Source organism: Oreochromis aureus, linkage group 3 (genome assembly GCF_013358895.1).
Source record: "Oreochromis aureus strain Israel breed Guangdong linkage group 3, ZZ_aureus, whole genome shotgun sequence".
In the NCBI taxonomy this organism is placed as follows: domain Eukaryota; kingdom Metazoa; phylum Chordata; class Actinopteri; order Cichliformes; family Cichlidae; genus Oreochromis; species Oreochromis aureus.
The window spans coordinates 164,711-177,611 of NC_052944.1; the positions used below are offsets into that span (position 1 = coordinate 164,711).

Here is a 12,901-nt window from a genome sequence, read left to right on the forward strand (position 1 = left end):
CACAAAATCAAATTAAGAAGCACAAAAACAAAACTGAAAATCACAAAATCAAATTAAGAAGCACAAAAACAAAACTGAGAAGCACAAAAACAAAACTGAGAATCACAAAATCAAATTAAGAAGCACAAAAACAAAATTGAGAAGCACAAAAACAAAACTGAGAATCACAAAATCAAATTAAGAAGCACAAAAACAAAATTGAGAAGCACAAAAACAAAACTGAAAATCACAAAATCAAATTAAGAAGCACAAAAACAAAAGAAGAATCACAAAAACAAATTGAGAAGCACAATTACATTAAGAAAACCGGAAAGGGTAGGTACCAGTCGGCAACAGGAGACATCACTGATTGGATGTCCGCGCTGTTCGTCTTTGGAACCGGAAGTTACTCTGCCTGTAGCGCATTTCGTTTGAAGAAGAACGGCGGAATGTTTTGTCCTAGCTGTGGGAAAAAGCTGGTTGAGGAGTCACCGAACTTTTGCAGCGGCTGTGGCGAGAGGCTTTATCACGCATCTTGCATCGGAGACACTTCACTCCCATTGACAGTGTTGGGGAGTAACGGAATACATGTACCGCCGTTACGTATTTAGAATACAAAATATGAGTAACTGTATTCCGTTACAGTTACCGTTTTAAAAGGTGGTATTCAGAATACAGTTACTTTGTTGAAATAAATGGATTACACGGCGGTACTTCCCTGTTTCATATTATCGCGGGTCAGGACTGTTTGGGTTTGTTTGACAGCTATGTTCTGTTGTTCCAGGCGGCAGCGTTACGGTTGCCATGGTTACAGGGTGACGCTCTCTCTCTGCGTGTTTCCTGGGTGAGAGAGCGCTTTTTTGTTGTTGTTGTTGTGCTAAGCTAATAGGCAGAGTGCTACATGTATAGCCCTAAAGAATGTAGGATCATGGGCAGTGTAGTCCGTGCCGCAGCGAGAATGGACTGCCATACCCGTTATGTGTCTGTGAGCGAGGGAGGGAGAGAAAGGAAAAGTCCGAGTTGTCACGGAGCAAAAACGGGAGCTGGAAGCATGTAAATATAATAATAACCACTGCAGCCAAGAAGAGTGCCTGACGAGCCCAGCTGTAAGTAAGCTATTAAGACTCGACTGTACGCTGTGTTCGTGTTTTCCTCCAGAAAAAAATAAGTTCCGTTGGAGCAGCCTTTCAACGCCTCTCTCTGTCTCTCGCTAGCAAAGTGACCCAGACAACAAAGTAAAGCTATTTTTCGGCTACCAGCCCGACACGGAACCCACCGTATTAGCCAGAGGTCCCTTTACTACGGTTCGGAGTCATGGACCTTCAGTAACAGTAATAAATCACAGCAATAGTACATTCACGTAGTTGTAAACAGCATGATAATATATTAAGTAATCCAAAGTATTCAGAATACGTTACTCTCATTGAGTAACGTAACGGAATACGTTACAGAATACATTTTGGGGCATGTATTCGGTATTCTGTAGTGGAATACATTTTAAAAGTAACCTTCCCAACACTGCCCATTGAGTAAGTTAATAAGCATAATAAAATGTTTGTTATTTATTGATTTATTAGCCTAGCGTTAGCTGTTTCCAGACCATAGCAGACCAGAGGGCTGTTCCACTAAGCGAGCTCAGAAAATCGAGGCTCATTTGAAAATGCACGCAGCTGTCAAAATGACTGCTCAAGACCTTTCTAGTAGTGAAGGTTTGAGGGCAGTTCTAGTGTTAACAAACCTCGCAGCTAAGGTGCCACGGACCAGACTTGTCCACAAGCATATTGCATAATGAATGAGCAGAAAGACTGCAGGTTAGCCTCGTTCCTGGAACCGAATTTGGGGCAATCGAGCCTGGATTTTCAGAGTGAGCCTGGCTTTTGGGATTAGCTTGCTTCGTGGAACAGTCCTCTGAGCATTTCCACAACTGAAACGATAATAAATTAGTTCATTTATTATGTTTGGTTAACTTTAGTAACTAACACTATTATGTGTCTATACATTAAAACTTACTGGTGTAGAATTGTATTGGTCAATAGTATCAGTTACATTGTCATTCCTTGGTAGAAATTTTCTAGTGAGATTATTCAGTGTTGTCCTTATTTGCGTGTTGTGTGGACAATGGAATGTCACATGAATGAATGTCTTTAATGTGTGACATTGTAGTACATTTTTCCTTTGTTTCCCTTTAGCATCACAGACTACCTCAAACTGCCCGACTCCAACCTTCAGCACCTTCTTAGAATACAGAAAAAGAAAAATGAAGAGAGGCAAAAGTTTTCTGAAGGAGGAAGGGCTTAAAGAAAAAGGAAAAAAAGAAAGGTTCAGGTAGTTTGGCTAGCTCTGTCTGAAAACAAGTTGAGGTTAATTTTCTAATGACATTCTTTTGTTATTCCTTAGGGAGTTGTGTAAAAATGTTCAGTGTAGTAAAGCTATCCAGAATAAGAACAATTGTTTACGAGTAATTGTACATTTAGGGTTGTCAGGAAGATCCTCTTTTGCAGTTAATAAATATTCAAGTTTGAATAGATCTGCTTAGAGTCATATTAGTATCTACTTGGCCCATTGTTCATGTCTTTTTCTTACAGATAAATGTCGGCTTGATGACCATTAAAAAGGGTGGTTTGAAGCCATACCGTGGAAAAACTATTTTCCTAACAACAGACCCTGACGCTACTGCCACAAGTCTGCTCAATCAAGCTGTTAAAAAATGAAGGACTTTAACAAAAATCTAAAAGATGGACCTTTCCTTCTTCTGTATCCGGATGGCACTGAGGTCATTACTGTCCCTGGAACACAAAGACCATTTACACTTGAGGCTTATAAGGCTGAAGTTGGCAAGCCTTATCAAAGAATCACTGTTTTCATCTGCTTGAAGAGTGACTTTGAAGATGGTAAGCTGCTAATGTTTGTTTGGATTTTGACACACATTCCCTTAGTTTCAACAACTGCTAATTTTGAAATTGTGAAATGATAACATTACGCATAAAGCACCCAAGTCAATAGCATACCTACATTAAAATGGTGAATGGCCTGTATTTGATATAGCACCTTCTAGGGTTCTACAACCCCCAAGACACTTCACAACAAAACCAGTCATTCACCCACACACATTCACACACTGCTGGTGATTAGCTACAATGTGGACACAACTGTCCTGGGACTCACTGACTGAAGCAAGGCTGCTGTACACAGATGCCACCTATCCCTCCCACTACCACCACCTGGCATGGAGGGTGAAGTGTCTTGCCCAAGGACACAACGACTGTGACAGACTGAGCAGGGCTCAAACCTTCAACCTTTTGATTACAGGGCGGGCTTTTAACTCCTCTGCCACCATTGCTCCCTAAATTAGCTTGTATATGTTATGTTTCTTCCTGGAAACATGAAATTCAGCCATTTTGGATCTACTGAGTCATGAGTTTTCAATGCTAACTTTATGCCTTTCGTATTAATCTATTATTGATGATCAAATAAAGTTTCATACATTAGTATGAATTTAGTTAGCTTAGCTTGATTTGTTTTCATGTTTTGTAGTTGGAGAAAACTCAGACTTGTCTGACTCTGACCCAGAGATTGTTATTAAAAGGCCCTCTGAGTTTGATCTTGCTGATACACTGGTAAGTACAATTTAAAATTTTTTATAGAGTTTTCTTGTTGTTTAGCCACCACCATTTGCCTCAGTTCAGTAAAACAGTTAATAGTTATATGTGAAATACATTTTTTGTGTGTGTGTGTGCGTGCTCGCGTGCGTGTGTTTGTTTGTTTGTTTGTTTGTTTCAGCCATGGGAACTTCAACATGAAAGCAGTCCTTTACAGAAAGCGGCAGAATATGAGTAAGTGATATTTGAAGAACATGTAATCTTTTACTGTTTTTTGCCTACACTTTGTATTAATGAGATATACACTTTTGTCATTCATTCTGTATATGGTTTTTGGAACATGGACTACATAATACTTGTATTGCTTGTTTGTTAATCAAGATGCTTAAATATTTTCAAAGTGTCAATTAATATTTTCACAGTACACAACAAAAATGCTTTTCTTTGTTCTCTAAGGAAGGGTGCTGGGGATCTTGTGCTTGCTAATGAAGTACAACAGGTAAAAAACTATTTTATTAGTAAAACAGTGCAGCAGACAATCTCCACCGCCTTTACTTTGCAATTAGATAACGATTCACTGTTTGCTTATTACATTCATTGTTATTATACAATGCATTTCACATCCTCAATTTTCATACTATCAATAGATTATAACATCCACCCTTAAAGGTACAATAAGTCATACCGGTACATGAAATAATCACAAAGCAGTCTAATGTCTCAATCATGTTGGAAGGAAGGTTACACATTGAAACTAAATGTGTATGACTCGTCTCTGTCATCTAGAATCTTCTGGCGCTGATCCGTAGCCATGAAACTCATGGAACGGAGGAGGGAGAGTCACTCGTTTGTTTATAAAGATAGACTGCAGTACACAAATTTGACCACAGGATGTTCTTCTTATTTCATTCTTACTTATTGTACCTTTAGATAATCTATTGGGATAGGGAACCTAAGGTACATCCATCTACTTCCGGACCATGGGTCCCCTACTGCTAAAAAAATAGGAGTCTATGAGCCAATAAAAATTATTTTCTGATCCCGTTTGATGTGTGCCATGGATTTAAAATATGATGTCCGTGAAGTATATAAACACATTTTGATGCCAAAAAGTGCTTACGCGACAGGTGGCAAAGGTTATTTTAGGTTTTGTTTGAAAAGACGTGGCGAAATGTAAATGTTCGTCTCACAAAATTGACATCATCGAACCAGACACAGAGAAGAGGAAAAGCTTAGTTTTGTTTAGCGAAGCTTGAATCCTTCTTCCAGGATGATGTGGAGAAACCACTATAAATCTGGCCATGTGATAATTAGCAGCTACGCTGGGGAGAAAAGCTTCTGAGGCGACGTCATATTTGCGACATCTGACTTGTAGTCATTTTAATGACGAATTTTTACAAGCTAACAAATCTCAAATTACATTACAGACATAGTCGAAACACAATTATTTATTATTTAAATTGAAGTACAACATATGTGTGATTCAGAGAGTAAGGCAAAGCAGACCAGAAAATAACTTTTATAGCTCCATTCACTTCCATTCATTTTTCTTTTGTTCAGGGACCCATGAGCAGACCAGAAGGGGAGGAGACTTAGGCTCCCTATATTAAAATAATTATCAATTGGTCAAATATGAATTTTCATTCATCCTCATTTCTGTATTTCCAGGTCATAGACTTGGAAGAAGAAAACGATACAGGCACTACTGAATGCCTCACTGTGGAGAGCTCCTGTTACAGGTGCGTTGTATCTTGAGTAATTATTCCAGAGGGTTGCACAAAATATATACACACAATTATTGTAAATGTATGTAGTTTGACTCTTTTACATTAGATTCTTCAGAAAAAAAAATAGTAGAATCGTTCTATAAAACTGGAACTGCATGTTTATGCATTTGTCTTTTTGCATCTACTCTTTGTGTACATGTTTGCACTCTGCAGAAACTACACACAGCTGTTTGATCCGATTGTGACTGATGATGAAGATCCTACTCCTAACGAAGCCAAAGCTGAGCCCCCAGAAGAACCTGTGTTAGTAATTTAAACATTTGAATCCAATTAACCGCCATCTTGTTCTGTACAAGACATCATGCAATCATGAGAGAAGTATATACACCTTTAAAAAAAAAGTTTCCCTTTTTTTTAGAGACACCAATTTGCAGGCACATGAAATTATTGCAAATTTGGCACTGGAACTTGACCACAAGAAGGTCAGCAGGTTCAATATATCAAGGTCAGCTGTATGGGATGGAGCTGTTAGAGGATTTCGACGCAGCACATACTCTGACAACTACGACATGTTCATCAAGTTTAATGATGATCCTGGCAGCTTTGAAGAAGGTTTGGATACAGGTGGCCCGAGGCGTGAATTCCTCACACTTCTTATGGGCACTCTGAGAAATCGCCCCATCTTTGATGGACCTCCAGAGAGCCGTTATCTTGTATATAATTCAAGAGGTGGATGTTTTCTCCGTAATTATTACAATGGAAATTTTAATAAAAATTGGCTTATTTTTTTTCATTAGCATATTTAATAGCAATTAACCATGATAATTATGTGCCCTGTATAACAGCTGCCAGGCAAGATGAGTACTTTTTAGAAGGAAAGATGATCGCTGTATCCATTGTGCATGGGGGACCAGCACCACATTTCCTCTCCAAGAACCTGGTCAACCACATCACAGGGAATCAGAGTTTCAGCGCCACTGTAGAAGATGTGCAAGATGAGGAGATCACAAAAGTTCTACATCAGGTAGAAAATTACCTAGGCTCAGGGAATGGGTTTACTTAGAAGACACTTGGGGCCAGTTTAAAAGATTTAATCAGGATAAAAGTTATCCGGGTTGGATCATATCTTGAAAGTAGGTTCAAGGTAGATTCTGTAATCTGAAAGGACAGATTTCCACCTCCCAACAACACAAGTGAAATAACAAATTGATTATTTTTTTAAATCCAATGTTTGAATGAATCGTAAAAGTAGTGAAAATTATATTTTTGTTTTTCTTACAGTAAACCTTTTTTTTTTATATAAGTCCTGAAAGCTGAATCAGAGGAGTCTTTGCATAATCTTATTTTGCAAAACAGCACAATCTTCCAAACTGCTGGATGCCTCAGAAACGTCAAGCCTTGTGAGAAACAAGCATTTGTGGAGGAGTACCTCAGATGGTACATCCTTGAAAGAAACCAAAGTGTCATTCAACAGTAAACTCATTACTCCTTTTAAATTCAGGATGGCCAGTTGCTCATCATAGCAGCCACTGACATTTTCAGACCTTCAGATGTATATGAAAAAACTGATTCAGTAGCATCCGTGTGATCTGATGAACAACAAGTTAATTCCTGAGCCACTGTCGCACGCTATTAACCTTTTGACACTAGAACTGTAATTTAGTATACATTTATTGTTCACAATGACCCATAATAATCATAGTCATGCAACATGATTAATTTTTTCAGTTATTTATAAAAGAGGTGATCCTTGTTTGACACACTTGTTTATTCCAGTGTGAAAGCACTATTTTTTTTTTTTTTTAAATGCTGAAATCCCAATGAGCTCTTCTTCTTTTGCTGTCACAGTTAATTTCTGAGCACTATGAATTGTTTTTGTGTATGAGTGATTCTATGCATTTGAAATCTGTCCAAATTTATAATGAAAGATCTAGTAAGTAAAGACATTTAAACACAATTTAGAAGACTGCAATAGTTATAGCTATAAACCAATTATTAGTTATTTGTCTATCCTTTGCAGATTTAAAGATGGACTGGAAAGTCTGAATTTTTTAAGTGCACTGCAACAACATTCCAGTGTGCTGGCCCCACTCCTATGCTTCTCTGCCAAGGCCCTGACTGCTTCAGAACTGGAGAGCATGTTCAGACCAGATCTCAGCCCAGCAGGAAGCAACAAGCGGCATAAGGAGGTCCTAACACTTGGCTTTTGGGCAGATTATCTCCTTGATTGTGAAGGTTTGAATGGCCGTTTTAATTTGTTTATAGTTTTATGAAAGGAGAGGTAAGGAAATAAATTTTCTGTAATGTACTACAGTGTTTACTTTCTTCTTTCAGAGAAGGCAACAGCAGTGTGTCTGGAAGATTTGATGATGTTTGCCACAGGGCTGACGGCAGTTCCACCGGCAGGAATGACACCACCACCATGCATCCAGTTTTTAAGTGATTCGCCTTTTCCAGTTGCAAACACCTGTGCAAATACTCTGAAGCTACCCATCTGTGACTCATACAGCATCTTTAAGGCCAACATGGACTTTGGAATTCAAAATGCTCCAGGATTTGGATGTTCTTAAATCAGCAAGGTCATCAAGTTACAGTTACTGAGTTACCCTGTTAGGTTCAGCTGCCGTTGGCACACTACTTAACACATTCATGTGACAAGCAACTTCCATATTGTTAAACATTTAGTTGTTTTAGTTGTTTTTTCTGAATATTGTGTATGTTGGAAAAGTGACAGAAATGCTGGACACTATTTGTAAATGGTTTTATTAAAGAAAATTTTAAATGTTTCCTTGTGGTTAAATGTTAATATTTAAATCCATGCCAGTTGCTGTATATTATGAACAATATTATATTCAATTTAGCAAGAGGAAAGGAAACACTACTAACATTAAAAATGAAGGAAAAACAGAAGGGCTGGAGCACTCAAGTAAGTCCAAAGGTTTTATTAGGTGCAAAAAGGAAAGAAACTAACGTTTCGACACCGTGTGTGTCTTCGTCAGAGTAACTCTGACAAATGTCATTACAAACTGAAGTTCAGTTGGTATCTAAAACCCAGCTATGTCCTTCAGGGCCAAATACAGTTCTGTGGCCAATTCCCAGTCTTGTGGCTGCTGCAGTGTGTTTTGTTGTACAGCCTGTTGTAAATATTCCTCAATGTTTGGATCACCACACAATCCAACCGGTAGCCCCTCCTCGGGAAACACATCCAGTTCCCTCTCCTCAACAGCAAATCCACAGTCTCTTGAACCATATCTGCAAAATGAAAATAGAACAGTGAAGGATTTTTTGCTGACAATATGGAACTATATAAATCAACGCATGCAGTGACATGTTATAAACTACTCTATCATACTTATGTGTAAAATTATGAATATATATTAACCAACTTAAGCAATAACAACACCTTGCATTTAGTTTGATGCAAAAGGTTAATTAATTTTGTTAAGAACTCAAATACCTGTGAGGCAAGAGATAGAGTTCGTTTGGAATCCCCCCTGGACACGATGCAAGTCTGCTTGGCCGGATCCTGTGTTTGTTCCAGAGGTCTTTGCATTCATCCAGGTCTTTCTGTAGAACCCCTCTGAAGCAGAATCTCAGCAAGCATTGGTGTTCGTGGCTTCCATTGAAGTTTCCAGAGTCTCTTAGGTCTCCAAATAAGTCCAAAACTGAGACCTGGGTATATAATTAATATTTAAGAATCAATTTAGCTTTGTTCTTGGTCATTTTATAGGGTTTGTTACATTTTGGTCCCATTTAAAACATGCCACAAATGGATGTCAAACAAAGTAATGCATATTAGTTTTCCATAAATATTGTAGCGACCCTGCAGTAATGTTCTTGTTAAAAATGCTGTATTCTTTTCACTCTGTTCTGTGTGTTGATTGTGAGGAGTGGAGAGTTTGGTCTGAGTTTTTCATTTTGTATTGGCGTCGTTAAATCTAGGCAAGCATGCTCATTTCAGCACAACAGCTGACAGTGACCATTTTGAGTTCCTGCAATAAAGTGATGGCTGTTAACGTCTATCTCATCCAACTTTTCAACACGTCCAGCAGGACGCTACTCTATTTTCTTAAATGCATGTAAAAAAACAACAACAATCTGATCAGCTTTCACTGTAGCTTACACCTACCAGACACAAATGTACCCACCTTCCTCTTCTGAAATAAGACCACCATGACTCGATGCGCTGATTCCCAGTAGATGATCCGTAACTGTGGCTTGACGATCCAGCATAATAGTCCGTGTGCGCGTGACGGAGGGTACACTGTATTGCTGCCATAGTCCCATTCTCAGTCCCGAAGTCTGTTCGTAATCTCATTGGTATCACACCAAGACTCTTTACACAGTTTATATAATTGTGAGCTATAACAGCCGGGTTGTTGTTTGTTGCTCCACACACAAGCCACATCAGTCTTCTTGAAAAGCCATCTATACATCCTGACAGGGCCAAGCCAAAGGGTTTCAGTTTATCATAGCCATCTACATGCCATATGTAATTGGGCCCCATGGAGTGATACGTGCGTCTTGTGAACCTCCTTCGAGTTCTCAAAGCGATTCCTTGAGGATTTAGTTGTCTCAACAGCCTCATAACTACATCACGCTTGACACGCAGCTTGTGTTTTTGTTTGAGAACTTGCCACATGGTCCGATATCCAAACAATTGTCCTGGTCCTCGAAGCTCGGACAAAATGGCACGCCTCACCTCAGGAAGGGGAGAATAGCTGCCTTGTCTGTACAGTCCAGATTCTTTTAAATGCGTTTTCAGTGTACGCATACTAATTGAAATGTCACGATTACACTTGAGCATATCCAGTATCACCTCGTATGTATGTCCTGAATCAAAATATTCTCAAATAGCAACAGCTATGTTTGGGTCACCGTTAATGTTCATGTTTCAAAAAAATGCGCTACAGGCAGAGTAACTTCCGGTTCCAAAGACGAACAGCGCGGACATCCAATCAGTGATGTCTCCTGTTGCCGACTGGTACCTACCCTTTCCGGTTTTCTTAATGTAATTGTGCTTCTCAATTTGTTTTTGTGATTCTTCTTTTGTTTTTGTGCTTCTTAATTTGATTTTGTGATTTTCAGTTTTGTTTTTGTGCTTCTCAATTTTGTTTTTGTGCTTCTTAATTTGATTTTGTGATTCTCAGTTTTGTTTTTGTGCTTCTCAATTTTGTTTTTGTGCTTCTTAATTTGATTTTGTGATTCTCAGTTTTGTTTTTGTGCTTCTTAATTTGATTTTGTGATTTTCAGTTTTGTTTTTGTGCTTCTTAATTTGATTTTGTGATTCTCAGTTTTGTTTTTGTGCTTCTCAATTTTGTTTTGTGATTCTCCATTTGTTTTTGTGTTTCTCAATTTTGTTGTTGTGTTTAGCAATTTGTTGGTGTGATTTGCACTTCAGGGCCTCTCAATTTTGTTGTTGTGTTTAGCAATTTGTTGGTGTGATTTGCACTTCAGGGCCACCGTAGATTAGGGAGAGGGGTCCATTGTAAATGGTAAATGGACTGGTTCTTATATAGCACTTTTCTACTCTTCTGAGCACTCAAGGCCCTTTACACAACAATGGGTGCAAGTGCTTTCACACACACATTCATACTCCGATGTTCGTTAGTCTTGGTTTGCCTTGTCCAAGGATATTTGGCATGCAGACTAGGGGAAGCCAGGAATCGAACCACCAACCTTCCGATCCATAGGTGACCTGCTCTAATGCCTGATCTACAGCCACTCCCTCTTGAGGGGGACACTCCCACAGGGCTTATATCTGTGACTTTCCACCATTTGACCCTAGAACTGAAGAAGCTTCTCGGATGAGAGGTGAAACGTCTCTAAGCAACTCAAAGAAGTCCAGATGCTTTTCTTTTCAAGCTCCTTAGACTACCTAAAAAAAATTAAACAAACAACATTGCGTGGAGATGAGGGGCAGTACCCCTGGACTGGCAGACCGGGGTGGTAGTCCCCATCTTTAAGAAAGGGGACCAGAGGGTGTATTCCAACTACAAGGGAATCACACTCCTCAGCCTCCCTGGGAAGGTCGATGCCAGGGTGCTGGAAAGGAGAGTCCGTCTGTTAGTCGAACCTGGGAAACAGGAGAAACAATGCGGTTTTGTCCTACTGGTGGAACACTGGATCAGCTCTATATCCTCTCAAAGATACTTGAGGGTGCATGAGAGTTTGCCCAACCAGTCTACATGTGTTTTGTGGACTTGGAGAAGGCATTCGACCGTGCCGCTCCGGGTGTCCTGTGGGGGGGGGGGGGGTGCTCTGGGAGTATGGGCTGTCTGGCCCATTACTACGGGCCATTCAATCCATGTACAACTGTTGCAAGTGCTTGCTAGGCATAGTTTAGAAGAAGAAGGAAGAAGTTTACAAGAAATCATTTAGAACAGTTTCAAACAACTGATTGAATCCATAAATCTGAAAACGTGTTTGTGAGTGAAAGAGACAGACATGTACAGACTGAACAATCTGTTCAAAAGTCAAAGTGTTTCTCTAGCAGGAGGACACTCTTTATATACTCAACTCAGCACATGTACACTGACGAACCACAAGACCAGAATCCAACCCCAGGATAAAGAGTTTGAGTGAATGTGGTGTTGAAGGTGTAGAGGTGGATCAGAGTGTCAGAGGAGACTCTGTAGAAGGACAGAGTGCCAGCGGGATAGTCCACATACACTGCTGCTCTGTTAGAGACACAGGAGGAGGAGGAGGAGGGGAAGATGGATGTTTTTATCTTATTGTGCCTGACATGATGAAGACCATCATCAGAGCAGTACAGACTCCAGGACTGATCATTGTGTCCAAACAAACAGTCATTACTGCCTCCTTTCCTTCCGATTCTTCCGTAACTCACTGATATATAAACGCCTCCTCTCCACTCGACCTCCCAATAACAGCGACCAGTCAGACCATTTCTACACAGCAGTTGAGTATAATGGTCAAATCTATCTGGATGATCAGGATATGACTGAATCCCCACATGTGCCACCTTCCTGTTGTTGTCAGACAGTTGGAGCTTTGTGTTCACTGTGTTTGTGTCGATTGTGAGTTGACAGGAATCTGATGGAGAGAACAAACACAATCCAGCTGCAGTTATTGATCCATCATCTGTTCATTGATTGACACTTTGATGATGACTCCTGACATCAGAATGATGAAGATGGTTGAATGTGTGCTGCTTTGTTTTCATGAATGCCATTAAAAACACACTTACACTTCCTCAGACCTGGTCTCAACCATCGGACTCCAGCAGGCTCCACCCTGAAAGGAGGAGGGGGGTCAGAGCAGCACAGTCAGCATGCACACATGGACATTACATGGCTCTCATACACATGAACATTCACAGTGTTCATCAAAGTGAAAGCCCGGGGGAATGAATTGTCTGTGGTGTCTGTTTTTTGTTAACAACACTCTGTATCATCTGCCTGAAGGAAGAAATGTGAACAGTTTATCTCCATGATGTGAAAGGTCTGTAGAGATGTGTTTGTCCCTCATTCTGGACCTTTACAGGTCCTGGATGGAGGAAAGACAGCACAGATGAGCCTCTCTAAAGACCTTATTGTCTGGCCCCGACTGAGGCCAACCAGACAGTGATTGATG

At 39.9% G+C, this 12,901-nt stretch overlaps 2 protein-coding genes across 4 annotated transcripts; one reads left to right on the forward strand and one right to left on the reverse strand.

The window, feature by feature from the left end:
• Positions 1–2,686: 2,686 nt before the first annotated feature.
• LOC120438762 (G2/M phase-specific E3 ubiquitin-protein ligase-like) lies at positions 2,687–8,146 on the forward strand. Its single transcript, XM_039609166.1, has 11 exons — positions 2,687–2,870; positions 3,514–3,596; positions 3,760–3,812; positions 4,035–4,077; positions 5,247–5,317; positions 5,519–5,608; positions 5,724–6,034; positions 6,151–6,329; positions 6,609–6,778; positions 7,326–7,540; positions 7,640–8,146. Exons 1-11 carry the CDS (start codon positions 2,687–2,689, stop codon positions 7,873–7,875), a joined length of 1,635 nt encoding a protein of 544 aa, XP_039465100.1. The 3' UTR covers positions 7,876–8,146.
• Positions 8,147–8,263: 117 nt separating this feature from the next.
• On the reverse strand, positions 8,264–12,531 carry LOC120433158. 3 transcript variants are annotated; one of them, XR_005608372.1, is made up of 4 exons: positions 12,516–12,531; positions 11,826–12,361; positions 8,763–8,977; positions 8,264–8,557 (listed from the first exon to the last, which is right to left on the reverse strand). XR_005608372.1 is itself a non-coding variant. In XM_039598905.1 (3 exons), exons 1-3 carry the CDS (start codon positions 9,478–9,480, stop codon positions 8,350–8,352), a joined length of 450 nt encoding a protein of 149 aa, XP_039454839.1. In that variant the 5' UTR covers positions 9,481–10,433; the 3' UTR covers positions 8,264–8,349. The 3 variants fall into 3 exon arrangements, 2 of the variants coding, with proteins under 2 accessions (XP_039454839.1, XP_039454836.1); XM_039598905.1 differs by lacking the exons at positions 11,826–12,361; positions 12,516–12,531 and adding an exon at positions 9,454–10,433; XM_039598902.1 differs by lacking the exons at positions 8,763–8,977; positions 11,826–12,361; positions 12,516–12,531 and adding an exon at positions 9,454–10,433.
• Between the last annotated feature and the right edge of the window lie 370 nt (positions 12,532–12,901).

What these genes read in the sequence shown, in the direction of transcription:
- LOC120433158 (XM_039598902.1), bottom strand. Translation starts at nt 10,112, where the DNA reads ATGCTCAAGTGTAATCGTGACATTTCAATTAGTATGCGTACACTGAAA. An exon ending in TCTTATTTCAGAAGAGGAAG is followed by an intron (nt 8,558 to 9,453) that starts GTGGGTACATTT and finishes TTCATTTTGCAG; the next exon opens with ATATGGTTCAAGAGACTGTG.
- LOC120438762 (XM_039609166.1), top strand. Translation starts at nt 2,687, where the DNA reads ATGAAGGACTTTAACAAAAATCTAAAAGATGGACCTTTCCTTCTTCTG. An exon ending in GTGGAGAGCTCCTGTTACAG is followed by an intron (nt 5,318 to 5,518) that starts GTGCGTTGTATC and finishes TGCACTCTGCAG; the next exon opens with AAACTACACACAGCTGTTTG. An exon ending in TTATCTCCTTGATTGTGAAG is followed by an intron (nt 7,541 to 7,639) that starts GTTTGAATGGCC and finishes TTCTTCTTTCAG; the next exon opens with AGAAGGCAACAGCAGTGTGT.